The sequence below is a fragment of the Ptychodera flava genome, chromosome 13, assembly GCF_041260155.1.
Source record: "Ptychodera flava strain L36383 chromosome 13, AS_Pfla_20210202, whole genome shotgun sequence".
Taxonomy (NCBI): Eukaryota; Metazoa; Hemichordata; class Enteropneusta; family Ptychoderidae; genus Ptychodera; species Ptychodera flava.
Window position 1 is genome coordinate 4694430 of NC_091940.1, and position 26932 is coordinate 4721361.

The window sequence follows — 26932 nt, forward strand, 5'->3', positions numbered from 1 at the left end:
AGTAATAATAATTACAAAAATTTATGTGCAAATTTGAACCTTTGCCACATGTTTGCAACTTCATTGGAAATGATATGATCAACATAATGAACAATATTCACCACAGATCAATTCTAAATGTCATTAAGTATTCAAATATGTAATTAGCTGAAATAAAAATAATTAATTTCTTGAGTACTGTCATTGTATCACCACGTGTCGGGACGCAAAAATACCTCAGACTAAGTTGAGACAATGTTGCAAATTGTTCAGGTTGATTGACAGGTTGAGGTGACTTTCGCGCCTCTTTTCAAGCAATAAAGTTAGTTCGTTGTTACACATCAAAGGAGAGACAGTGTCGTTCTCATTCTCTGCTCCGTAACTTTCTCATCACGCAATATAGAACCTGCTTCTAAATGTGCCCAGCCACACCACGTAATATAGAACGTGTAATTGCCTTTGGTCAAGTCCTTCAAGCTACATATGCCAAACTGTGAAAGCTTATTAGATATGCAAATTATAAATTAGCTGACAAAAAAATGCGAAATGACTTTCAATATTGTTATAACCTGGTATAATCATCAATGTAAATGATCAAGTAAATCATAATAATCAAGTAAATCCCAATATATATCCCTAATTAGGAAAGTTCATTACATATGCAAATTAGGAATTGGTTGAAATAAAAAATGTTAAATGACTTTCAATATTAGGGATATTTATCTGTATTGACTTGACCAAAGTTGACAAAACTTGCTATGTACATTGAAAATACTATGATATAGCTTTATTGAAAATCATTGCTTGATTTTACTTCAGCCAATCCCTTATTTGCATATAAAATGTACGTTTCTAATTAGGGATATATCTGAATTGACTGGACCAAAGTTGACGAAACTTGCTATGTACATTAAAGATACTATGATACAACATTTAGGAAAGTTCATTACATATGCAAATTAGAAATTGGTTGAAATAAAAAATGTTAAATGACTTTCAATATTAGGGATATTTATCTGTATTGACTTGACCAAAGTTGACAAAACTTGCTATGTACATTGAAAATACTATGATATAGCTTTATTGAAAATCATTGCTTGATTTTACTTCAGCCAATCCCTTATTTGCATATAAAATGTACGTTTCTAATTAGGGATATATCTGAATTGACTGGACCAAAGTTGACGAAACTTGCTATGTACATTAAAGATACTATGATACAACATTTAGGAAAGTTCATTAGCAGTGCAAATTAGAAATTGGCTGAAGTTAAAATGCTAAACGACTCTCAATAATGTTGTATTATAGTATCTTAAATATATGTAGCAAGATTCATCAACTTTGATCTAGTCAATTCAGATATATATCCCTAATTAGAAACGTACATTTTATATGCAAATAAGGGATTGGCTGAAGTAAAATTAAGCAATGACTTTCAATAAAGCTATATCATAGTATCTTCAATGTACATAGCAAGTTTCGTCAACTTTGGTCTAGTCAATACAGATAAATATCCCTAACTAAATTCATCAAATATGCAAATTCGAAATTGGCTGAAGTAAAAATGCTGTTGCCATATTGATGAACAACATGGTGCTGCCTTAAATGTGTACAGATCGGAGTTCATTCACCCCGCACTAGACTACACAGCAATATACAGGTTGCAATACGTCGAATACCAAAATGTCAATCCCGTATTATCGTTCATAAACAATGTGTTCAAATAGTATCACAAATAAACACAACCTTGACAGTCTTCTTGATATTAATTTTCATTTATATATGTACAGAAAATAGAAAAATGAGCAAAAAGCTTCCGATAGCAAAGCCTGTCTGCAATAATTATTTAAAGAACACCCAGAAAACTGTTATTCACATCATAATGAAAGTAATGTCCTCATCAGATTTGCTTAACATGTGACGGAGTTGAATTAAATTGGACGAGTCTTCACTCAAGGGTGATCCTTTCTGTACCCCTTTCCGCTCCTTTTTTCAAAGTTACATTTCTTCATTAATAAATCTTTGTAATAGATATGTCTACCGTTTATATGTATCGTCATGTCTACATAATTGTAAATAAGTAAAGTAAAAAGGTACTCGATTTTTCAGACAAAGCACGACACTGTGAGAAAGATGGATAAAATGGAGATAAATATAATTTAACTGTAAGATAAAGAGTTGAAGGTGTATCCTTTACTTTAAATTCTCACAAGGCTTGAAATTTTACTATCATTAACTTGCTATACATGAAGCACAAATTGTTCATCCATGAAAACAAAAAGCATTTCTGTTGCAATAAAATCTCGTCATGCTTCTGTGCTATGGAGGAACTAGGAAAGAAAAGCTCCTTCGACCTTCCTGTCTGAGGTAAAAGTGGCCGCTTCAAAGTCTCGAAAACTTTACTTGAGAGGCCAGATTATTAAAGAAGATGAGCCTTATTGTCTGAATTTAAGTATATTTAATGAGCCTCAATCCATTGTGAAAATGATATTGCTGAGAGAAAAGCTCTCGCGTTTTGTACTCTACAAATCAATATATCCTTGTATTCCTTTCACCGGTCCCAGTTGTAACTTTTGGTGTATATTTTGATACTTTCGATGTTCTTCTCTAAAAATCACTTTATAAAAAGCCCCAGTGTTTGGGATCAGGGGTCAACACAGCCTGTATGTGTGTAATGTACACTGTTATTATTTTGAACTGAATTTTCTACAGTGAATTTGTTTGTCAACATTGACAACAACAGCACTATATGTTGTATATCATACAGTGTGTTGGCAAGGCTATACATGAAAGATCATTTGATTAAAATTTAACCTGATTTGAAGTCGTGCAAATTCTGTAACACCATTAAGACAATAATTGGTATATTAGATGTAATATCATACCCATATTTTAATGGCGAAATACAGCGATCTGATTGGTCGAGGTGTGAAAGTACGAGTATTATTGATATCATACAGCACAGTTGGAATACTCGTGAGCTCTCATTCAGAGAAAATACCTTTTTTTACGTTTCATGCCAGAATTTCAAGATACTGTTATCATATGACTCAGTTTTGATCAGTTTACACCATATATGCATTGGCTATCGCTGATGCATATATGTCATACACTGGTCAAAATCTTTGGTATACTGTCGCTGCTTTATTTGATCTCGTGGAACACAAACAAGCAGATGATAAGGAAATGAAACAAAGTTAATAGACATCATGCGAGCAAAGTACAGTAGAACAATCCAATGAAACTGTATGAACCTACGAAAGACTGGCAACGGTGACAAAATACAAGCCCGTCTTTTGTAATGTGAGCGATCACCCCGTTCTAGTCATACCACATATCTGACACATTTTTACGTTGCAGTCTTCGTGTGTTTTAGATTTTTTATAACTCTGTTTCTTTCAATTGTTCTACTGAAGTTTTATTCGTGTGTTTAGCTCGTATGTTTTGTAAGGTGAGCTATCCAAGAAAAACTGATGTCTGGGTGTTTATTCAACTAGTAGGCCTACTGCTAAAATTCTCGAAAGATTAAGCACATTTCCATGTAATATTTTAAAGTGACAAAATCTACATTTAAAATTCTACTTTAATAACTTTCAAGAACAATAACCTCGAAAATATTGCAATTTACAGTAATTATTCAGAAATTGTAAGAACAGCCATATAACCCCGATAAGGTCAATGAAACCATATTCTCCACGGTTCTTGCTAGTAAGTGCAGTGCGTGCTTGGTTTTACGTTTTGTCGAGCCAGTACAAGAATGTGTACAACCTGACAAATTGACTTTCAGGCATACAGATGTCCAACTGACAAAGTACAGCTAGCAAACCACAAGCTATCCATTTAGGTCACGTGGTCTTCTTGTAGTATTAAGGGTTCGTCTTCATCAACGATGACACTGTGCCGTCTCGTAGCCCTTTCTCTGTTGGGCTGAAAACGACGGAAACAATTCCAGAATGACGAAGTATTGCCGGTAAAGTCATCGCCGGGCAGAATGTTTGGTTTTTCTTGGCTTCGTTTTCTAGGCATTGCCTTGACCAGACGTTTCCAGAACTTTTCCATATCTCTCTCGCCTCCTTCCTTCGGCCATTCAATGTATGTAATGGTGTTCAGTATCGCTTGTAAACTAGGCCTAAGTCCCGTCATGTGACCGATGTCTTCAAACATCAGCGGAATTAATTTTTGTCGGAGTCCAACCATTTCCTTATGCGCCATCAGAACTTCATAATCACACCATTCGCTCTCAACAAATGCTGGCGACAAGACAAGTATGGTACGCCGACTGTCTTTTATCGCAGTTATGATGTTTTCTACAATGGCTGAAGCAACAAAAAGTTAATATTAAAGATTAGCTTCGTTGAACGGCGCATACACAACCGCGTTTGTTAAACTTCGTTCTTGATAAAACTTAACGCTGTTGAAATTCACTGTCAATGTTTGTTCGGGAAAACAAAATATCATCAGGCTGAGCAGTTCATCTTGATATTGTAAAGGTGTTCACATTCCATCTGATACAATGTTTAATAAACGATTGTATCTGCATTGAAAAATAAAACAGATACTCAAATATATCACAACAAGTGTACTTACCTTCTCCTATTAAGAAATCTCTGTGATGTAGGCAGAGCTTGAAGCCATATTGTTTTTCCAGGGTTGGTAATAGTGTACGATAGACAAAGATTTCATCGTCTGTGTCGCCCTTCACCGATACAAATGCATCGTAGCTTCTGCCATCTGTGAGGGCGATCGAAAAAGATGTTGGATGGTGTAGTAACGAACTTTGACTTCTGAAATCATTACAATCTTTAAAATTCTCTCTCTCTCTCTCTCTCTCTCTCTCTCTCTCTCTCTCTCTCTCTCTCTCTCTCTCTCTCTCTCTCTCTCTCTGATTTGAAACATTTGAGATAAGCCAAAAGGTGTAGCAGCCTTGTCGATCCTCATTGTGGATTTTTGTTTCATGTGTTTGCAAAAATTATAAATCGTCGGAAAGTGGACAATAATTTCGGAGCATAACTCTATACTGGCACATTAATGATAGAATCGGTTTAAATATTTGGGTGAAAGAATTTCTTCATACTTTTGACTTCTGACAGGATTATAACTCTTAAAATTTTATGATTGAAATATACAGTTGGTGAGCTGGGCCGGCCTTCAGACTTGGTTATGTCTCCATCAAATTCCACGATCAAAAGGCAACACTCCTTCTAGCATCATCATTTCATTTTTTCATTTACAAGTTTATCTTGTGTACAATATTCATTAATGTTGGTTCCGTTATTAATTGGATGTAGTGAAAACTTCGCTGTAGTACCACGATGAAAACAAACTGGTGCGTAAAGTCTAAAGCCGTTGAAATACAGATATTAAAAGCGGTTGTGAATGAACAGCCCCACATTCGTTGTTTGGTTTAATTGCGTTGAATGACAATTCTGTGCGGTTTTGAGAAACTAATCTAACACCACATTTCGGAAACACAACGTACTCATGGCGGTTTACAAGTGAAGAATAAAGAAGCTGAGAGTTGATTAAGTCATTCGAAATCAGGTCTAGTGGCGCGCCCCTTCTGTAGAAGTGACTCTGTTCAAGTTCTATGATCGCCACAGGTTGATTATTCCACAGTCGTTTGGTGGGCTATTCAGCTCTTGGACTATTCGCCCCTTAGACGAGTGTACAGAAGCGAGAAACACCTCAAGTTTAAGTGTTCCTCGCTTCTGTACACTCGTCTATGGGGCGAATAGTCCCAGTCTGAGAGCTGAATAGCCCACCAAACGACTGTGATTATTCCATAGCAATCGTGTAAAGGTAAAAAGGAGAAAAGGCAAAGATTTGAAATGAGACAAACGTGACCTACCATCATCTTCATAGGGTCTAAACTTTTCTGCGATGATTGTTTGGATCTCATGTCGGTATTTGTATCCGAGGTAAGGACCGATAACACACAGAACACACACAAGGAAGGCCAGCACAGCCAGCACTGAGATAACTGGCAAAGAGAGGGCGCTCTGTCCTGTACATTGGAAGAGCCGGAGGTAAAAAGTTAGAGAGGGTTCAGTAAACTTTGCCACAGAATGAACTTAGAGACAACTGACTCTACTTGATTTGCTGATTCTGAATTAGCGATATAAGAATGACATATACTGACATTTACTCTCTGATGACTACACATCTAAAGTACAAAAACAGACCGGAAGCTTAATCACTATATCAACTTTCACTCGCCGCTCAGATCAACAGAACATGCAGTGTAATGTTTGGAGGTGTTTTCAAATAAATCTCAATTAGCTTTACTTGTTTCAACCTGGTTTGATTCATGCATTTTCAATAATATTGATGTTTTTATAAAAAGATAAAATTCTTATTATACTCCCAAAATCATGCTGAAATAGCGTAGTGTTCAGCTTTTCACCACATCCCGTATGCATATAATGTTCAATGTTCTTGTTGACTACTTAGCTTTAGTCCGGACATTGCATGTTGCACACAATGTGTACGTTGTGAGGCAATGTTGTGTTGCGATATACGTTTGGTCAGACGAAGAGGTTCCTGCTTTTTCGTACAACGTTTATGAAAATGTTATCAAAAGTTCAAGTGTTTATCCCTCTCAACAACGAATACAAACCAACTCAGTTGTGTTCATATGGGACAGTTGAAATATTGTGAACAGATCAAATAAGATACCCTTGACTTTACCTGGTTTGATAACTGTCACTGTAAAGGTGCATGTAGCAACGTTATTTCCCTCATCAACGGCTTTATAAATGACGGTGTGAACCCCGTAATCAAACTGCTGTCCCGGATGGAAGTTTGATGTGATGTTGAGATGCCGGGAATTATCAGTAATTTGGGGCTCTTTCCATGTCACCGTGATGTTTGTGCCTTTCTTTGGTGTCACAATAATATCTTTCGGACAGTCTTTAATTGTAGGCTTCTCTACGTCTGAAAAGCAAATACATTATGTGTGTGTGTGTATATATATATATATATATATATATATATATATTATATATATATTATACATATATATATATGCAATGAATATACACCAAATTTCACTGAAATATAATTCTCAGTATGAAAGTTGAATTTACTCCAAAGTAACGCCGCAAAATAGCTTTGATAAATTTTCACCATTGTTCACAGCATACCTTGAGAGCACGTTGTACCATTCCAGCCGTGTGGGCATTCACATCCCGTCTTTCTCATGCATGGAGCCTTATGTTGGCAATCACATAATTCTTCACACGTTTCGCCCCATCTATTGGCAGCACAGCCTAAATGAAACAGAAGATCATCTGAGTTTACAGAAGATGAGTTTACATAATATGATATGAACGAGAATGTGTAGACCAATGACACATTCCTGGAAAGTGAAACTGTCAAAAACTTGCATTGCCATGATGAAATAGATAAATCATTGTTGCGTTCCCATGAAGCAAAAATTCGACAGGAATTTTTCTTCAAAATCCGATCGTAAAATTTGCCTCCTTTCCACACACGATTCGGGTTGACAAATGACGGAACCTATTACCAAAACACTACGAATGGGTTCAGCAATGAACATTTGCCAAAATATTCACTTCACTGATGATGAATAAGTAATGATTAATTACTCGTTGAGTTATTTCTGCTGTGACCATCAATCCATCAACTACAGTGCTGATGTTAGGGACCGTTCAGTTTTTACGGCCGGGGGGCCGGCAAAATCCAGGGGGGGTCATCGTAATTTTGGAATCCGCAAAGGGGGGGGTCATCGCTTTTTCACTGGTAGGAAAGGGGGGGTCACCACATTTTCAAAAACATAATACCAACGATAAAGTTCACTTTATGCCATGGCCATGATCGACCCTCTTTACCGGCGGGCCTCCTTCGGCGGCCCACTACAATAAATATACATTATGTTACCCATGACACTCTTAACAGGCAGACGCCTTTGGCGGCCCACTCCAATTAGGTTTACTTCATGCAATGGCCATGATCCGACCCTCTTTACCCGCGGGCCGACTGCGGCAGCCCACTACAATAAATTGACTTTATGTAATACCCCACGGCAATCTTACTGTAAAATTCCCAATTGAAGCCGCGGCTTGTATTAGAAACATTTTTGAGGGACCCCTGGGATCACGCACTGAATAATGGTAATGGCCGCGCGCCTTCAGCGGCCCTGTCCAGTAAAGTCTACTTTATGCAATAGCCATGATCGACCCTCTTTACCGGCGGGCCACCTTTGGTGGCCCACTAGAATAAAGTTGACTTTACGTAATGGTCCATGACCCTCTTAACCGGAGGGCTGCCTTTGGCGAACCACTCCAATAAAGTTTACTTTATACAATGTCCATGGACAAGTTGTCTATGGAAATGAAGTTAAAAATTGCCTTACAGTCGTCCTAATTAACAGACGTTTCAATGGATGTGGCTGAGAAGTTTGTGCACTGGCATCTCTGCTACACGAATAAAGTGCGCCGCTTACCGGAGTTCAAATCCAAACCATGCGGGTAAATTTGACATATGCGTTTTGGTTATTTTTCAGGGGGGGGGTGTCATCAATTTTTTTCGTCTGACAAAGGGGGGTCATCTTTATTTCACAAAAAATGCAGGGGGGTCTATATTTTTTTGAACACCGGCGACAAGATTTTGCCGCCCCCCCCCCCCGGCCGTAAAAACTGAACGCTCCCTTATTGGTGAAAATTGGGAGGATGAAAAATGTCATACTAGGTTATTTTTGCATGTGCTCTCAAGCTCGACCAATTAAGCTTACTGTTCGACTGTGGCATTCTCGCGAGCCAGAGTATAATTTCCGCTCCGCTGACCTACGCTAAGCTGTTACCGTAAAGAGGTTCATACTTTACGACGATGGACTGTGGAGCAGATGAAAGCGGCAGGCACAGCAAGAGGTCTACAAATTTGGAGTTGTAAGCGCAGTGCTGTATCTACCATCCGCTCCCGCGTCCCAAGGATGACTGTCTCTGCTCAGTTTATCTTTCAGAACTGGTCAGACTTGATTACACGACACATACTGCGTTTCATTGTTTATTTTATTTTACATCGGCTTCCTTTCATTGTTGTGTGCACCTTGAAGAACTCATAACTTTCAAACATCACAATGATAGGATACGCACCTGTGACGATTACTTGTGCAGTAACCGAGTGATTTCGTCCAGCTATGTCCGTAATTACGCATGCGTACAAACCAGTATGACTATCTGTCACAAAGTCTGTTGTCAGGCTGGAACGGCTACTCGTGGTTGAAAACAAAATACGAAAAACAAATTTGTACCAGACTCAAAGAAGAAATTTGCGTTTGAAATACTTTGGAGGAACAACGCAATTCTACGATAAGAAGTCATTCATACTACTTTGATGTTTACAAAATGACTCTTTAGGCATTTTTGATTACTGATACTGATATCGGCGAATCACGTGAACAAAAATTGATTCAAAAAATAAGAACAAGACGAGGTTACATTTAACACCTACGTCACGGCGCATTCACCCTGAATCTTTCGAAAGATGTCCAGAAGATCCTAGTACATTCAGAATGTGAATCAATACGATACGTATCGTTGAAATAAGGACACTATGCAGAGTTCCATGTCGATTCCCTTGCATTAAATGGTCATGCTATCATATCTATGATAATAATGATCTAGCGTGCATATCGAATGATAACACAATTAAAGGATTGTGTCTCTAGGGAAACAGCTGATTAACACTCAGAACAGATATATGTATATTAGCACCAGTAGTGACAAAAACGAGACAAATCCATATCCCCAGTTGACTTTATCTCGATGGGGTGACATTTCGAAAATGGTGCTTAATAAAGCTGCATACCCTTCTTCTGTGTTGTGAACTCTGAGACCAAGATCATTGTTATCCTGTACCTGGCTGTTATTGAAATACCAGGCAATGTCTTTAAATTTATCCCTCATCCTGATGTTGTTGCTATTACAAACAATTACCAATAATCCTCCATACACAACACGGGCTATCTTTGGTGTTATTCCGATACTATTGGTATCTTTAAGAAAAAAGAACAGAACCATGTTATGTCGTTGTGAAAGTCACGATTAAATGTATACGATAGTGATTTAGACTGAGAAACAAAAGTCCCCAATGATGTTGTTGTTGTTGTTGCTGCTATAGTTATATAGTTGTCATCATTGTTATTTTCTCAACTTCTCTTTCTTTCAATGGTAAAGCATAACAAGAAATCATACAAACTGTTATATTTCACCCAGGCTAACATACAAAGTGTGAGAAAGTACAAAAATAAACACTGCAAGCTAAAGCACGGAAGTCTAATCCATAATAACTGTATACTGAAGACAGAAGGATGTAATCAGTAATGCCATGATTTCAAATACTTCAAACATTAACCTATGTCGCATGCTGGACCTGTCCATCCAGGAAGACATTTACAGGCTCCATTGAAGACATGACAAGTTGCCCCATTTTGACAGACACAGTCCTGGTCACACTTGAAACCATATTTTCCAGCTGGACAACCTGGAAAGGTAATATCAACCTAGTTACATCTAATCTTGTGTTTTTGAACATAGTACTTATTCAATCAAAATGGATTACATGGGTGGCCATTGCTATCAAATACTTTATGACAGACATCCGACCCACAAAGTTTGTAAGAAACCGTCTGCTGGTGACTATGATTTCTGGGTTTAAATCGTTAGTTATAAAATTTCGGGAATTTTATCACAAAATTCGTATGCCACCATATTCACCATAGAACCTGGAGCCCCAAAATGAGGTCCTTCTTCGACCTATAACGCGAGGACGGGCAAAATAAGAAACGATATCAAAATCGTGCAGGTTGGAATGATTTTTCTATATACGAGTAATAAAACATGACGTCTGTGCCTCACCATGACAACTAATCAACTTGAAGAGATCATCATGATTTTGGACTTCCAAAATCTGATGCTCCCTACTTCGCCCAATTCAAAAATCTAATGTTATTAGGTAAAAGAAGGATACATACCCTGCGGTACCACTTTGATGGAGAGAGAAAGAATATTTGTGTGAAAGGGTTCAAAGTACACATCGCACTTCCCAGTATCAACTTCATTTCTCGTATGTGATATAGAAACCAGTAACAACATATCATCATTTTGCGGCTCTTCGAACCACCATTGATTGATGTAAGGATTGCCGTTGAGGGCGCTGTCGTCCTAGATATATAAGCGAGAGCATATATCACGGGCAACTCTGTCTATGGTTTAATTACGGTGAGTGACAGCGGTTTAATATGCCCGTGAGACATTTTTGACTACTACACATGTGCATTAATGGCTACTTACAAGTTTAATGCCATTCGGTATTAATGAAAGCTTAAACGCTGATCAAATTCTCGTTCTGATTTTGAAGCCCCGCTCTGTACGAGGAAAATGACATTAAAATGTTGCGGATAGCAATAGATATATGTGTGATGTTGATGTTTAATTTTGAATTGAGTAAAAATGTAAAATGTATGGAGATAAGGTATAGGTAAATTTTCAACTATGATGAAACACTCACCGGTGATAATACCTGAGCGGATATATTGGTATTCAATTCTAAATTACAATGTAATTGGAAGTTTTGAGCTGTACGAATAGTCAAGTGACCGAGGCGAGACGGAATGTAGAGGATGACATTACCTGGAATAAGAAATATAGGAATTAAAGTTACATTTTGGTAAAAGCCAGCAGTTTCGTGTACACTGCTTTGGTACAAATATTTTACATGTCAGCATTTCTTGCAATCGGTTCGAACACACCATGCCACTTTACGTTTTAAGCCTTGTCAGTTGATTATCAGGTGACTCCATGAAACAATTACTCCCCCCTGATGAAAGTCATTGTTAGCAAACCATATTGCCCCCTCACCAGAGTATAATACCCTTTCTTGCACTGGAAGGCAGCTGAGCAACACACTTGTTGGGTATAATGTCATCTAGTTGAAAAATGTGTCCCAGAACAGACGACCTTCCTGCTTGGCGACTTACAGTCACCAAATAAGTATTCTGCGAATACTGTCGCAAGTGGCGTGTACCGACGCCCGTTCTTACAAATGTCCTAAAACCGCAATGAGGTAACAGAGTACTCCAGGCAGTGACGCGTATCATGATAGCCAGCTAAACGGACGTTATACAAGAACCGTTGTGCGTGGTTAAAGCTTGTGAACATCCTTCTGTAACTTGTTTCCGGTATTTCAAAGGCACTACACAACCTACTCCTAACCTTCCTGGATACAAAATTTTCAATCAGACCTAAAATTAAATTGTTAAACCAAATATTTGTTATCCCCTATCAAATGTCCAAGGCAACGCCTTCGTGAAACTTCTATGAAGAACTTACATCTGCCATTATAGGTATCACCATTAACAAAATTCTTCACATCATCCGTGTCTTTCAATTGAAAATGACAGGTATAATGATTTCCAACAGCAAATTATTGATAGTTTAACATCTGAAGAAACTAAGAACCAGGCTAATCAGCAGCTGGATAAGTCAATAACAACTAATGAAGTGTTATCAGCAATTAGAAATTTAAAAAGTAAAAAAGCAGCAGGGATTGATGGGTTTTGTATAGAGTTGTTAAAACATGGTTCCTCCTTTCTCTGTAAACCCTTAGCTAAATTATTTAATGCAGTTCTAGACACATCCAACTTTCCAGACATCTGGAATACAAGCATTATGACACACTTATTTAAAAAAGGAGATAAATATGACCCAAAAAATTATAGGGGCATTTCTGTTGGAAGTTGTGTAGGAAAAGTTTTCTCTTACATTCTAAATGAAAGGCTAAATAGTTTTTTAGATGACAATCATATTATACATAATAATCAAGCTGGATTTCGCAAAAACCATCGCACAATAGATCACATATTTACCCTGAAGACAATAATACATAAATATATTAACAATAAGCAGAACATTTATGTTTGTTTTGTTGACTTTGCTAAGGCTTTCGACTCGGTATGGAGAGTTGGTCTTTTTCATAAACTTCTCAAAAATAACATTAATGGCAAATTATACAGACTTATAAAACACATGTACACCAACACAAAAATACACATCAAAACAAATAATTTTATCTCGCCCAGCCTGAAAGTTGAAAAAGGAGTAAAACAGGGCTGTGTTTTAAGTCCTAGTCTGTTCAATTTATATGTCAATGACTTGAAAACAAATCTAGACAAAGTAGATACTCAACCACCAGTGTTGAATAATACCCCAGTTAACTCATTATTTTACGCTGATGACCTTGTCTTAATCTCTACTTCAAAAGAAGGTTTGCAGAGGGAGTTAAATACGCTACACACATTTTGCTCCAATTGGAAACTTGATGTTAATTTACAGAAAACCCAAGCAATTAATTTTAGTAAATCTCCTTTGATAGATAAACACATATTTAACTATGGTACACTGTAAATCTATGCGACGTGTGACGCGTTTAGAGGTTAAATGCCAGCGTTTAAAAATTAAACACCTGTGTTTATTAAAGTGTCGATGTGTTTTAGAAACTAAATGCCTGTGTTTATTAGCATATTCCAATTGTAAGTTCCATGATCACGGGGAACTCTGACATGTTTCCTGTTTAAAGTTTACTCGACGAACTTTTGCGTATTATAAAATTTTATCATTTAACATACCTATTGTAACATATATATTAAAATATCAACTTTCAAAATATTACACCATTGCCGTTTGTGTAATTTTATTTAATATTGATTCGGATACATGTAAATCTCATTAATTCATTATTTCACATGGAAAAATACATTACAATGTATATAATAATTTTGACCTATATTTTTTATTCTAAACATACTTTTGTTAAACGTAATGTACATACAGCTACAGAATATAAACGCCGGTGTTTAATACGTCCTCTGTTGTAAACACAACCGTAAACACCTTATGTGTTACTCTCCCATGTTGCACTGTGACTTTGCCGGGGTAGCGCATGCACGTAAGTCATAAACAGTGGCGCGTCCTACGAAGATGTCTGCTGCGTTTCGGACTCGCCGTTTTGACGTCCGTTTTCGACAGGAAGACCATAATTCAGGTAATTATAATGTTTATCTGTAAACACCCAGGCTTATAAAGCGTTTGAATGAGTATTGTTTGTTTTTGAAGATCACTTTATTGATAATTTTCACGCGCAGTTCTAGTGTCAATACGATAGCAATGCAAATTGCCTATGTATACATCATAACATTGCCGTCACATTGAAGGTGTACGATGTAGATTCCGGACATATTTTTCGGGACATATTACAGATATTATGCATCTCCTTGACTGAAAACTATACTGTAATTCTTACCGACAATAAAAACAATGGGGTTCTGTCATAATATTGAATTAATACTGCGCGTGACAAACTGGTATTTTTATCAGTCTATGCAAATGAGGTAATCGATATGCAAATTTAATAAACAAGGTCTTTGAGGGGAACTACTTTCTGTTTGTAAATATCTCTTCGAGTATAAGACGCTGCAGACCGTTTATATTTATTTCATTCCGACGATTCGGACTGAACTGATTGCTGTTTTCAACATTTTGCCGATTCTAATGTTTGGTACTATTTTTAACCCAATTAAGAAACACATTTTGCTGCAGTTTGTTTTAAATTTACCTATGGTATTTAACAACTTATTTTATTGTGCAATAACAGTCAAAATAAGTGATAATATGCAAACTCTCATGAATGTGTGGTTGACCTCATTTAGATTTTTTCAAATAATGATGAAATATGTATATTTGTGTTTTTAAGGTGATGTTTGATCATCTTCAAATCTACTTGCCAGAAAGCTTTGATATTTAAGATTAAGGTGTATTGGGTATTTCAGATTTATCAAATTGTGCAGAAATATGTAATTTTGTACTGTTAAGCCTAAGGCAAATTTTGTAATTTTTGGTCATAATAAAACCGCTTGTTTGATAATTTTGATATTTTGTTAACAGGTTCAGAAAGATAATCAAAATATGATACATTAAAATGATGAAAATCTACTACTTTGTATTTTGAGGCAATTTTTCCAATTTTTGGTCAAATAAATTTGTTTCTCAAAATGTAATCATGTGATAGCTTTGATATTTGGTATGCAAGTTCTTAGGGATTAACTTTAATGTGATATATCAAAATTATGACGAAATCTGTAATTTTGTATTTTTGGAAGCAATTTTTGCCATGTGTTGTTAAAAAATTTCTCAAAAAGTACACATCTGATAGCCTTGATATTATTTGGTATGCAGGGTCTGAGGGAGTATCTTAAAGTGATATACTGAAATTACAAAAAAAATCTGGAATTTTGTATTTTTTGAAGAATTTTATTTTACCATTTTTGGTCAAAAAAAATTGTTTCTCTGAAAGTGCACATCTGATAACTTGGACATTTGCTATGCAGGTTCCTCTAGGGATTACTTCAATGTGATATATTGAAATTACAATGAAATGTGCGATTTTGTATTTTCGGAGTAATTTTTGCCAAATTTTTGTAAAACAATTGTTTCTCAAAAACTACTCATCTGATAGCTTTGATATTTGGTATGCAGGTTCCAAGGGATTAATTATATGTGATGTATTGATTCTGTGATGAAATTTGCAATTACTTTTTTATTGGGGAAATTTTGCCATTTTTGATCAAAATATTTTTTTCTAAAAGACTACTTGTCTGACAGCTTGGATATTTGGTATGTAGGTTTCTAGGGATAAACTATGTCTGATATATTGGAATTACGATGAAATTTGTGATTTTGTATCATGGGGAGCTTTTTTGCCATTTTTTGTAAAAAAAAATTCTTTCTCTGAAAGTGCACATCTGATAACTTGGACATTTGCTATGCAGGTTCCTCTAGGGATTACTTCAATGTGATATATTGAAATTACAATGAAATCTGGTGTTTTGTTTTTTAGGGGCAATTTTTGCCAATTTTCTTTAAAAGCGTTTCTCAAAAACAACTTGTCTGATTGCTTTAATATTGGGATGTAGGTTGCTCATGTGATAGTTTAATATTCGGTTTACAGGTTCCTAATGATTAACTAAATGTGATGTTTTTGGTGCAATTTTTGCCATTTTTGGTCAAAAAAGAACTTGTCTGATAGCTTTCAAATTTGGTATGCAGGTTCATAGGGACTCTCTTAATGTGATATATTGAAATTACAATGAAATCTTCATTGCATATTTTGCAGCTATTTTTGCTACTTTTCGTCATCCCATCCTGAAATGAGCTATCAAACATTGCCACCTTCATCAACACATGTGTTACAAATAGTTATTCTCTATGTAACACAACAGAGATCTTACGACCGTTAGGTCGCTTGTTTCACTAAATTCAAAAGGATGAACCAAACTGCCTAACACTTTTAGTATTGAGGTATGGACTTGGAGACTATTTTTAAAGACGTAAAATCTATTGCGGTAATCTGATGCAACCATTGCGGAAGAATGTATGAAAGCCCATCATGTCTTCAAATCAAATCTTATGAGATACTGACTTTTTAGCTCTGCTATAAGTGACAAATCATTTAGAAATGTGTGTATTTGTATTTGGGGCAATATTTTGTGTTTATGGTCAAAAAATCATCATCACTAAAACCGTTTGCCTAAAATTTGTTATACAGGTTGCTCAGGGTGATCTTAGTCAGTTTGGTTAAAAATTTACATTATTGGGGCAATTTTTACTGATTTTGGTCAAAAACTCTTCTCTGAAATCACTTGTTCGATTGCTTTGATACTTGGTGTTAAGGTTCCTTAGATTGTCCTCAGTAAATTTTTTTCAAACTATGTTGCAATTTGCCTATTCTTATTTTTTGACATTTGTTTCCGTTTTTCTGTAAAAAAATTTTAAGGTTCCAAGACAAGAAATTTACTTTAATTTTTAATCTAACAATTCTCTGGTGGTTAATAAGCTCAGAACCCCCATAAATTATAATTTCCTGAAAGCCTAGATATAGCGAAACGTTTTGGTAACCACTGTATCACAATTGTTACATAACTATCACTTGACAGATAATTAGGATAACCTTTAAAAAATTGGTTTTCCCAATGTTTTGTCCAAATAGCCTACTTCAAAATATCTGACTTAAACTTTCTAGAATGCAAGCTGTCACAACGCTCTTCTATCGTCCTTAGTTTTTTTGGAGTACAATTTTAAAGAAATCAACTTGGGTTAAACTCACCACTCTAGAAGTTTTTCTGGCATAAAAATTGTTTTAGGAGGTTTAAAAAATTCTGAGACACACTTTGGAAGATCTTTAAGACAGCTTGAGCTCACACATATTTCAGCCACATATCTCAAAGCATTGAAACAAAACACTGGGGAAACCAATTTTTGAAAGCTTATGCAAATTACCTGTCACGTGTTAGTTATGTAAACAATGGTACACTATGGTAACCAAAATGTTCTCCTATATCTAGGCTTTCTGAAATATAATTTACAGGTGGTGTGAGCTTATTAAGTACTAGAGAATTGTTATCTTAAAAAGGTAAATTTCTTGTTTTGGAATTTTAAATTGCTCATCAGACTACTTTGAAATTTGATGTGAAGGTTGGTGTGGATGATCAATATCAGTTTTGTACAAATTGTGAAAAAATCTGCAAAACTGTATTTATCCAGTAATTTTTGCTGTTTTTGTTTAAAAAAATCCAAAAATCATCTAAGTTCTTAGAATCCCATTGTCCGATTGCTTTTGTGTACAGGTTTGTAGGGATGACCTGATTCAGATTTGTTGAAATTATTTCAAATCTTGACACATATTTTTGAGTATTTTTGCTGGTTTTGGTCATTCAAATGATGTGTTTTGTCTGGGCAGTTGGCTATACATGCTACATTATTCTTGCACAGATTAATAATCAATAGTACCACTATGCAATATTACATCCCATAATGTACAGGATAAACTGAATGCAACACATATCACAAGATGTATAAATTATGGCTCAATATCTGGTTTCATAGAGTTCATCTGATTTCTTACATGTTTTTGTCTATCACAGCAGACAATTTATCCTGTACATTATGGGATATATTATTGCATAGTGGTACTATTGATCATTAATCTGTGCAAGAATAATGTAGCATGTAACAATAGCTTGCTTTAGTCATACTTCTAATCACAAGTATATTAATCAATGCATTACACATTCTCTACTTCCAATAGGAGGTTCCAGATGCTGACATTGAAGTTTATTTCAAGACCAGGGAACTTGAATCGCCGAATCTTGTCGTCTTTCTTGAAGATATGAAACTCAAACTTATTTTTTAAAGGCTGACAGTAAGACTGTTAATGTGATAGTGTTGAATATGGCAGTTCACGGTGCCAGGTGTAAGAACAATGGGACCTTTGATTATGTTTGCTTCTATACAACATGTTTCCTGTGCATTCCATTTAGCACACTGTATCCAGTCTTTTTTTGGAAACTATGTCCTATGACATAATTTTGAAGGTAATTGTTAGTGTGATAAACACTTTTGATAAACATGTTTATATGTTTTTTGAATAAACATGTTTAGGTCATAAACACTTATATGTGTTTAAAAAGTGTAACAACCCAATAAACATGTAAGTCTGTTTAGTTGTTAAACGCGTTGACACGTTTATTAATAAAAACACCAGTGTTTAAATCCTAAATATGTGTGTTTATTAATTAAACATTTCAAGTGTTTACTATATCTTAAACACCTTAACGTGTTTAAAAAGTGTAACAGATAAGTGTTTAGTTATGTGTTTAGAAGTTAAACACTTGGATTTACAGTGTAGTACGAAGGATCAAATCTGTTAAGAGCTATACATACTTAGGACTGACAATTAAATCAAATGGCAGTTTTAGTGACACAATTACAAATTTGGCTGATAAAGCAGCAAAATCTTTGTATAGTTTAAAAAGGGTTTTATTGCACAACAAAAAGATAAAATTTTCCCTACATCTATTCAATGTTTTCATTAAACCTGTTTTAACTGTATGGCTCAGAGATTTGGGGACAAGATTTCATGGACTACAAGAAGTGGGATAAATCAGCAATTGAAAAAACTCACCTCAAATTTTGTAAGAACATTTTACAGTGTAATAGACAAGCTTGTAATGCCGCTGTGAGGGGTGAACTAGGACAATTCCCACTTCTACTTGAGATCAAACTTAATATTGTTAAACACTGGCTTCATATCGTACAACTGCCACATTATAATCTTGCTAAAGAAGCTTTTCTGGAGCAAATGGTAAACAACACTAACAATAGATCCTGGTTTAACTGTTTAAGTGCTTTAATTAAAGACAATGGAATGGACTTTCTCCTTGATAAAGCTCCATCACTTAAACACCACAAAGTTATAACTGGATTAATGAAAACAAATTAACAAACAATTATGAGGTCTTTTGGAAAAATTGATCACTGATGAAAATAGTAAACTAAGAATGTATGCCAAAATAAAGCATAATTTTAGATTAGAACCCTACTTAACACAGTTACAAGGTGAGAAAAGAAAATTACTCACCAAACTTCGCATTAGCAATCATGATCTAGCAATTGAAAAAGGAAGACACACTGTTCCAAAAACCCCAATTACTGAAAGATACTGCAATCAGTGTAACACCAACAGTATTGAAGATGAAACACACTTTTTATTAGTCTGTCAGAAATACAAAGTCCAAAGAAAGAACTTTTTCAGTAAAATCAACTTCCCAAACGACAATACTGAAAATCAGCTTATTTCTCTACTAACAAAACAAGAGTTCTCTTTTAATGAACAACTTGCAGATTATATTTTTACTTTATACAAACAAAGAAATACCTAGTTATATTTATTATTAGCTACTATTATTATACTGTAATACTTTATCTTTATTGAAGAAAATTTAACTTATTTTTGTATCACACTTTTATTGCCACAAATGTGATGTAAATCCTATATTTACAAGCAAGCAATAAATATTATTATTATTATTATTCTTTCAATAGTAACAGTTCCTCAATGGGCTTCAGGCCTTCGCCTTGTCCCACGTAGATCTCGTAAAGCAATGACTAGAAAATTAAAATTCGTATATATATCAAGTCAGCTTGCAAATGGTAACATCACATCGCATTAATATCATATAAAACCAAAACACTTTGTTGTCAAAACTGACGAAATTAAGGACCGCTTCTGTGCCTGTTTGTAGACCGTATTATAGTTACTGTAATATTTACACTGTCAAAGTCTCCATATCAGCGCCTCTAAGCAGCTGTTCGTTAAACATTCTTTTCCTCTGACACAGACGAGACACTGATATTACTTACATTGAGTGAGTGATCATTTCCCTCAAAAGAGCAATTTTCGTTGAAGACCGGAGGCCACTCCACTTCGTCATTGATCTCAACGGTCAGAGTTACAGTATTGCTGACCACGTCACCATCCTGGAAGAAGATTACCGTTGGAAAAGTCAAATTTTTGACCGTGTCTTCAACGGCAAAATTTGATTTATCGAGGTGTAGCATGATCACTAGGAAATTGAATACATAGATCTATCTGAGCTAGACAAAAGAATGAAAGTTATACTTCTCAGTAGTTTAAGACAGGGCGACATTCTAGTGACGATTTGCAGCGTTCAAATGACGAAAGAAAGAATTTGTCAAGTGTAAGGTGTTATAATGTTAACAGATTTGTATTAATTTCAACGTATCATGGATACACATGACAATCATATCGCGTGTTTTTACGTGTTTTTTTTGTTTTTTTTTTTGAACCTGAACTGAACAATCATATCGCTGTACCATATGATAATAATACTGATGATGATATTGATAATAATGAGAGAGGGGAGAGAGAGAGAGGTAGAGAGATGGAACGCTATTTCATGCGCTTAGCAATCGCTTCGAGTGCAATAAAATTGATTGTGGCTTTGTACATACCCGAACAGGTGATATGAATATGCAAATGAGATGACGATGGCAAATCGTCAATATTCAGGGACCCATTTTAAGCATTTCGTTAAACTATAAGAACGTCACAAGTTATAGGTATGCTTCGAAATTTTCATGTAAATTAAGTCTTTAAATTTAGTTTTTCTTGATATCAGCGAACAGGTTTGGAGAAGTGGTCTTGCCATCTGCGTTTCGACATTTTGTTGTGCTTGTAGCCCAAGAACACACATTTAAAAAAGGCTCTTTATACCCTCATGAGACGGCACATGATTAATCTAGTTACTTTTGCAGTTGAAATATTTGAATGTATGATGAGAGATGGTAGGTGCTTTAGGTGTATCGTTATACTTACCAGGGACATGCTGTGTGATGCTGGTTAAGAAATCTTACCTCTGTTATTGCTATATCCAGGATGTATTTTGATACTAAGTCATAATCCAGAAGTCCTGACAGATAAACTACTCCCGATTTATTGACCGAAAATCTGTCATTCTGCAAGAGTCATGATGATCAATCAAATAACTAAATCACTGACCTTGACTTTCACAAATATTATTTACGTTTGACCCCGTGTACGATGATTTTCAATGTGATATTCAAGCACACAAGTACCTAATACGACGGAAGAAACCCATGAATTTCATTCAAGTTTCATTATGGACACCTATAAGCCATCGCCCTTTGATACACTCCACTTTATATCTACAAGCTCAAATTCGTCAAGTGCGATGTAAACCTACTACATTTTTTACGTCAGAGTCTGAATGTTGAATTTATGTATTCACGAGCATGAGATCTTGATGACATAGACCCTTCGTGCAAAGGTTCAAGGTGATCTTATAAACTGCTTGATTGTTGTAGAGCTCGCTTCAGTGATATTTTTTTCGGAGCTGTCACGGTACTTTGTTTGACTTCTGTGTTAAATTTTGTCCATGTGGAGTAAATTAACTTTTCATCGACTTAGCCCATGAAAACATTAACACGGTTTGAAATAATTTGGGATAATTGGATGGTGTAGTAAGCTCATCTGCTTTAATAAGCTCATATGCTTATCTTTTTCTGCAATACACCTGTTTTTAAGGATAATTAATATTGCAACTTTCAGCTTGAAGGCACCTTACTTTTTGGAACAATTGAAAACCCCCACTCTCTCAAATTAATACCAATAGTGTTCATTACAAATTAAATTTCCCCACTGTACGAAGTTAGCACAGAATACAGTGAAAATTTTTAATGTCAAATATTGATGAATTTTAGGTAAGTTGTCTCTCCAAATAAATTACATGTTGGCTCCTGGCTTTAATTCATGATTATGAAATGCTCGCTGCAATTTCCTTTATGGAAGACTTGAGCAAAAGTTTTAAACCCTGTTTTGAACATTACCTTAACATTTCTTCAAGGGTCAAAGTTCAGTGGTCATTTATCCTTCAGAAAGGCTAATATCGGTACGGACGAAAAAAAAAACAAGACCAGGCACTTCCGATCGATAAAGCCCAAACATCGTCGTAAACCAAGCGCCCCTTTACGGCAACAGATTGGCGCTACCCACAAAGATTTTTACGTAGGTCCGCAGAGCGGAAATCATGCTCTGGTTCGCGAGAATGAGCCCAAACTACAGTCTGATATAGAAGTCAAAACAAACTAAGTGAAAGGAAGATTGAATGAAAGTATTCGCACGCCATTAATCTCTAACGTGATTGGAACTAATCTTGGAGAAATGGATCTTCCTATTTTTCCAATTTCTCAAAAGTGTTTAATAGGTGCTCTGTTGCGATATTACAAATTACTCATAAAAACAAGTGTATAAGCTTACATTTGTAGATTGAACCGACATCTCTTCACCATCCAATTATCAAAAATAAGTTCAAATCGTGTTCTCTTTAATATAAAGAAGTTCGCACTAAAACAATAATCTCACCAGATTTCCGCTTTGTATTGACACGTTTACTGCATCAGCAAGTTGGTGAATGGGTAGAAAGAACACATCAGTTCCAATCGGCGCAGACTGTCAGAGGTAAAAGAATAAAGTCGGAACACACATACACACTGTGGTGGAATATGGGTATGGAGGGGAATAGCATATTAAGTTTTGTGGAACATGTTCCTACATAGTCGAAGAAAGATTAAATCAATATTTTTTTTCGGGGGGGGGGGGGGGTATTATTATTCACGAAACGAAACATTGACAGTAGAAATTTATATTAAACAAGATAACCAACATTTTCCCATTTGTTCCAAATGGTTGAAACCAGAAACGCTTAGGTCTAAGAATGGCAAACGACTTACGGTATCATTTACACTGTGGTGAATTATGAAGATTATTTATCTATTCATTAAGTCATTGTACGCATGTAAATATTAAGATAGACAATTTTGTAAATTTTAAAAAGGCGACATTTTTTATCATTAAGGGATCTTTTCAAGAACAATCATTTTAGCAAACATTGATTTAAACACTGGCAATAGCAATTGTCAAATGATTAAATTCTTGTTGTCAGATAAACACATTTACAGCAATACATTGTAAACTTTGACAGTCAAAAATGCTTCCATTTATCCGACACTGTGCAGCAAAGAAATTGCTTTTGCACTAAAATTACCATTATCTCTGTTATGTATGTTTTTCTTTCCTTAGAGTTACCGTACCTCGTTAAGACGTCGAGTAAAGTTGCACTGCTCATCACATGTAAAGTTGCCGGTGATTTCACTTCTTCCTGAAACCATGGAAACGGCGACGTCGACGATTAGAGAAATCAATAATGACATTGTCACGACAGTTCGTGTCAAAAATTCTCATGAAAAGGATTCAAAGCCCTGGTAATGGATGAGTCGTGAATAGGCCAAACCCGGAATTCGAATCGACCACGGTACAAACAAAGCCATGTGCGCAAACGCGCACAGACGTACGTGTATTTCCATACGCGTTCAGTACACATGTAGGTTTGTTTGTACCGGCATCACGTGATTATTTGGGCGTACTGAGTCTGTAGAACGTCGTACGCATCGCGTCCTTTTTATTCCGGAGTAGAACCATTGAGGATCTTTGTCACGTGACAAACATGTGGGTGAAGGATGTGTGTGTGTGTGTGTGTGGAGTGGGGTGGGTGGGTGGATGGGTGTGTGTGCGCGCGTGTAGGGAAGATAAATTTACAATTTCTTTCAAAAAGAGTGATTACTTGAGTAATCGTCTACCTGAATTTACATGTAATACAAGGTTTATGCATATACAGCAATGAGATGCAAATCCATGAAACGAATGATTCCTCTTTGTGTTACGTCTTCAAAGAAATATTTTCATTATTGGGCGAAAGGTTATCGAATTTTCATTACTGACAGTAATGGATTGAGCTGATGTTTTACGTAAACACGGTTTTACTATTTTAGGTTATGATGCTATCCGGGTGCGTTTCTTGTTAACAAAGACAAATATTTACTCTGCCCATTTCTGGAGGTTTTATGCTGTACCGACTGTCTGATAACCAAATCAACAGTCTAGCCTTTTCTTTACAACTAATGTCAAATACCCAGAAAATTCACGTGTTCTTTCAATGAAAAAGAAGCTAAAATTTTGCGAACAAGAATGACAAACAAATTACCAAGAATGACGAAGAAAAAGTTCGATGCAATCGTTAGGAGCATTTCAATGCAAGTTACAACAACGATCTGGACCTTCATACTTTTCGTCTTAAATTGTGACTTGCATTTTTGTGAAGTCATAATATAGATTCAATGGAAACGTTTAAAAACCTTATAAAAGTTTCTGTTCACCCCCCCCCCCATCCCCCGAGTCACTTGGTGGAACAGCAAAAGTAATCCCCATATGAAATATTTATTACGTCACAGAAAGCGTCATTCAGTGAACGGACGAATCAAGATCAACGTTTGCAAAAGCTGTATCCAATCAGAGTGCCAGTATGCGCTAATGCGTATTATATAAAATGCTTATCCACATATACAATGTAATGTTTGTATTGCTGTTCTCCGTTTGATAGAGTGTTTACGGAGCCACAGAACAAATTGAATTCACTCATCAGTTCCGAACACAAACATTAAAACACTTCGCGATCGAGCCGATTGAGTTGGATGTATTGCAGTTCCCACAGGGCGTGAGAAGGTAGCTTTCATGGTAATCGTGAGAAGCAAGAAAAAATTGAGCAACAGCTATGCATTAAGTTTATATTAAAAAGAGTCCTCCGTTTTGAATTGTCCCGACTAGCTCCGTGCTACTTCCCTGTTTCATTCCAATTGTTTAAACTTGACCAGCCCATACGTCATACTTAACACTTTGAATGTTATTACTGTGATATCAAGTTCTGCAAGGGCCATAAGTATTTAGCGAAATTAAATAAGTTTGTAGCGTACAAGATTTAGGAAACAACACTATTCCAGTCGTGTAAGACTTAATAGTCGTTAAAAATGTTACTTTGTCGGATATTTTGTGGACTATATTAATTTGTTTGTGAGCCCATAGTAAATAAATTAAACTTTATCTGGCGTCTTTGAGTTTCGGCCTCTTCTCTGTAACTGCCTTCAGGTTGACTTCATTCATGGCCGTTGTGAAACCTCTTAGTTGAATCCAAAGGTAGAAATAAGTAACGCAATTGTGGCGAAATGTTGTCGATATAAATAGATACTAGCTCAAACCTAATACGAAACAGTCAGTATATGTCTGGGGGGAAAGATTGCCTTGATGTAAAATCTTATGAAATTTCATATCACGCTATTTAGTTGTTCTTGTCAAAACAATGACATTCTCAACGCAGGCCCATTTTCATGGACGAGAACGCTTGTTCGATAGCAATGGCTGGCTTAGACTACCCCCTTGAACCGTATGTGTCCGTGTTGTATGGGTATCACTGGTAATGACAGTGGTACATTTATCAGAGGCAACCCGTTCAATCGAAGCACGTCTTCAGCACTGATTAGGCGAAAATTACATTTCTTTGTGGTCATCTTCTGCATCACTTTCACACATTCGCGTCACGGTTTGTTTCCCTCAGATGTGTTCCTCAAAACTGTCGCATTGTGCTGCCTAAGTGATATGAAACACGGTACGCAAACAGTCTCGCATCATTAGACTTTGATAGATTCGACGAGTCATTGTGCAAGAAGAGCAAAAATGGTCTCATACTAAAGCAATACTGGGACAATTAAGGGGAAAGAAAACCAGCATAAATTTCGCCAAATGTCAGTAATAAAAATCCTTGTTTTCCTTGGCACTGTCTGCGCATCCTGCTTCGCCGCTAAAATTTCCCCAGAAACTGAACTATCGATATCAGGAACGAAAGGCCTTCGGGTCACCAGGCTATCAACCAACAGCTGACCCTGGGACAGCTATAGAAATTTCTAGCTCTGTACAACCCAAGTCCCCAAAAACATGGAGATGGGGAGGGGGCATCGAGTATCTACAGACGTGGAGTTCTAAGCTCGCAAAGAATGAAAAGTGGGAGAAAGAGATAAAAGTGGTAGTTAGGTGCCTTTGCTTGAATCATTAACAAACACTGACGCAAAATTTACATGCTGTACATATTAATAAAACTTCAAGAGGCCATAGAAATACTCACCGGCAGACACACAGAAACAAACAAGAAATACGCTAATGGTTATGATCTTCATAATTTCTCGGATATGTTATTCGTGACAGATTTCCACACCATTCTCACCGACTCATTCTTCTCTCTGCGAGACTGCGTGGCAAATGTCTATAGCGTCACGCCCGCTGAACGCCTCAGGCTCTGTACCCAGTGCCGGCGATAATCATGACGTCATCGTACATGAGGATGTTTCGGGGAAATGCTTACGCAACATGGTGTCTTCTATCGCTGATAATGTTCCTCCCCTGTCTCAGTGCATGCCAACAAACGGGTTGAAAAATACTGTCAGAAAAGTTTTGCAATATTTTCATGAATGTAAAAGAGTCTTTCAGTAACGTGATAGGAAATTTGATATCAATGTGACATTTGAAGTTTCCTGCTATTGTTCCAAAACTTTCAACACTATCGGGACAAGTAGCTTTGTGTTATTACATCGCATTCACTAATAATTCAATTACTGAT

At 36.2% G+C, this 26932-nt stretch overlaps 1 protein-coding gene across 1 annotated transcript; it reads right to left on the reverse strand.

Moving 5' to 3' along the window:
• LOC139147172 (uncharacterized) lies at positions 1-26731 on the reverse strand. The gene is made up of 17 exons (XM_070718090.1): positions 26441-26731; positions 23523-23590; positions 22795-22881; positions 21267-21368; positions 20253-20369; positions 19924-19997; positions 12330-12379; positions 11509-11630; positions 10973-11162; positions 10354-10482; positions 9808-9994; positions 9093-9208; positions 7122-7247; positions 6667-6912; positions 5828-5983; positions 4567-4710; positions 1-4295 (listed from the first exon to the last, which is right to left on the reverse strand). Exons 1-17 carry the CDS (start codon positions 26490-26492, stop codon positions 3820-3822), a joined length of 2442 nt encoding a protein of 813 aa, XP_070574191.1. The 5' UTR covers positions 26493-26731; the 3' UTR covers positions 1-3819.
• Between the last annotated feature and the right edge of the window lie 201 nt (positions 26732-26932).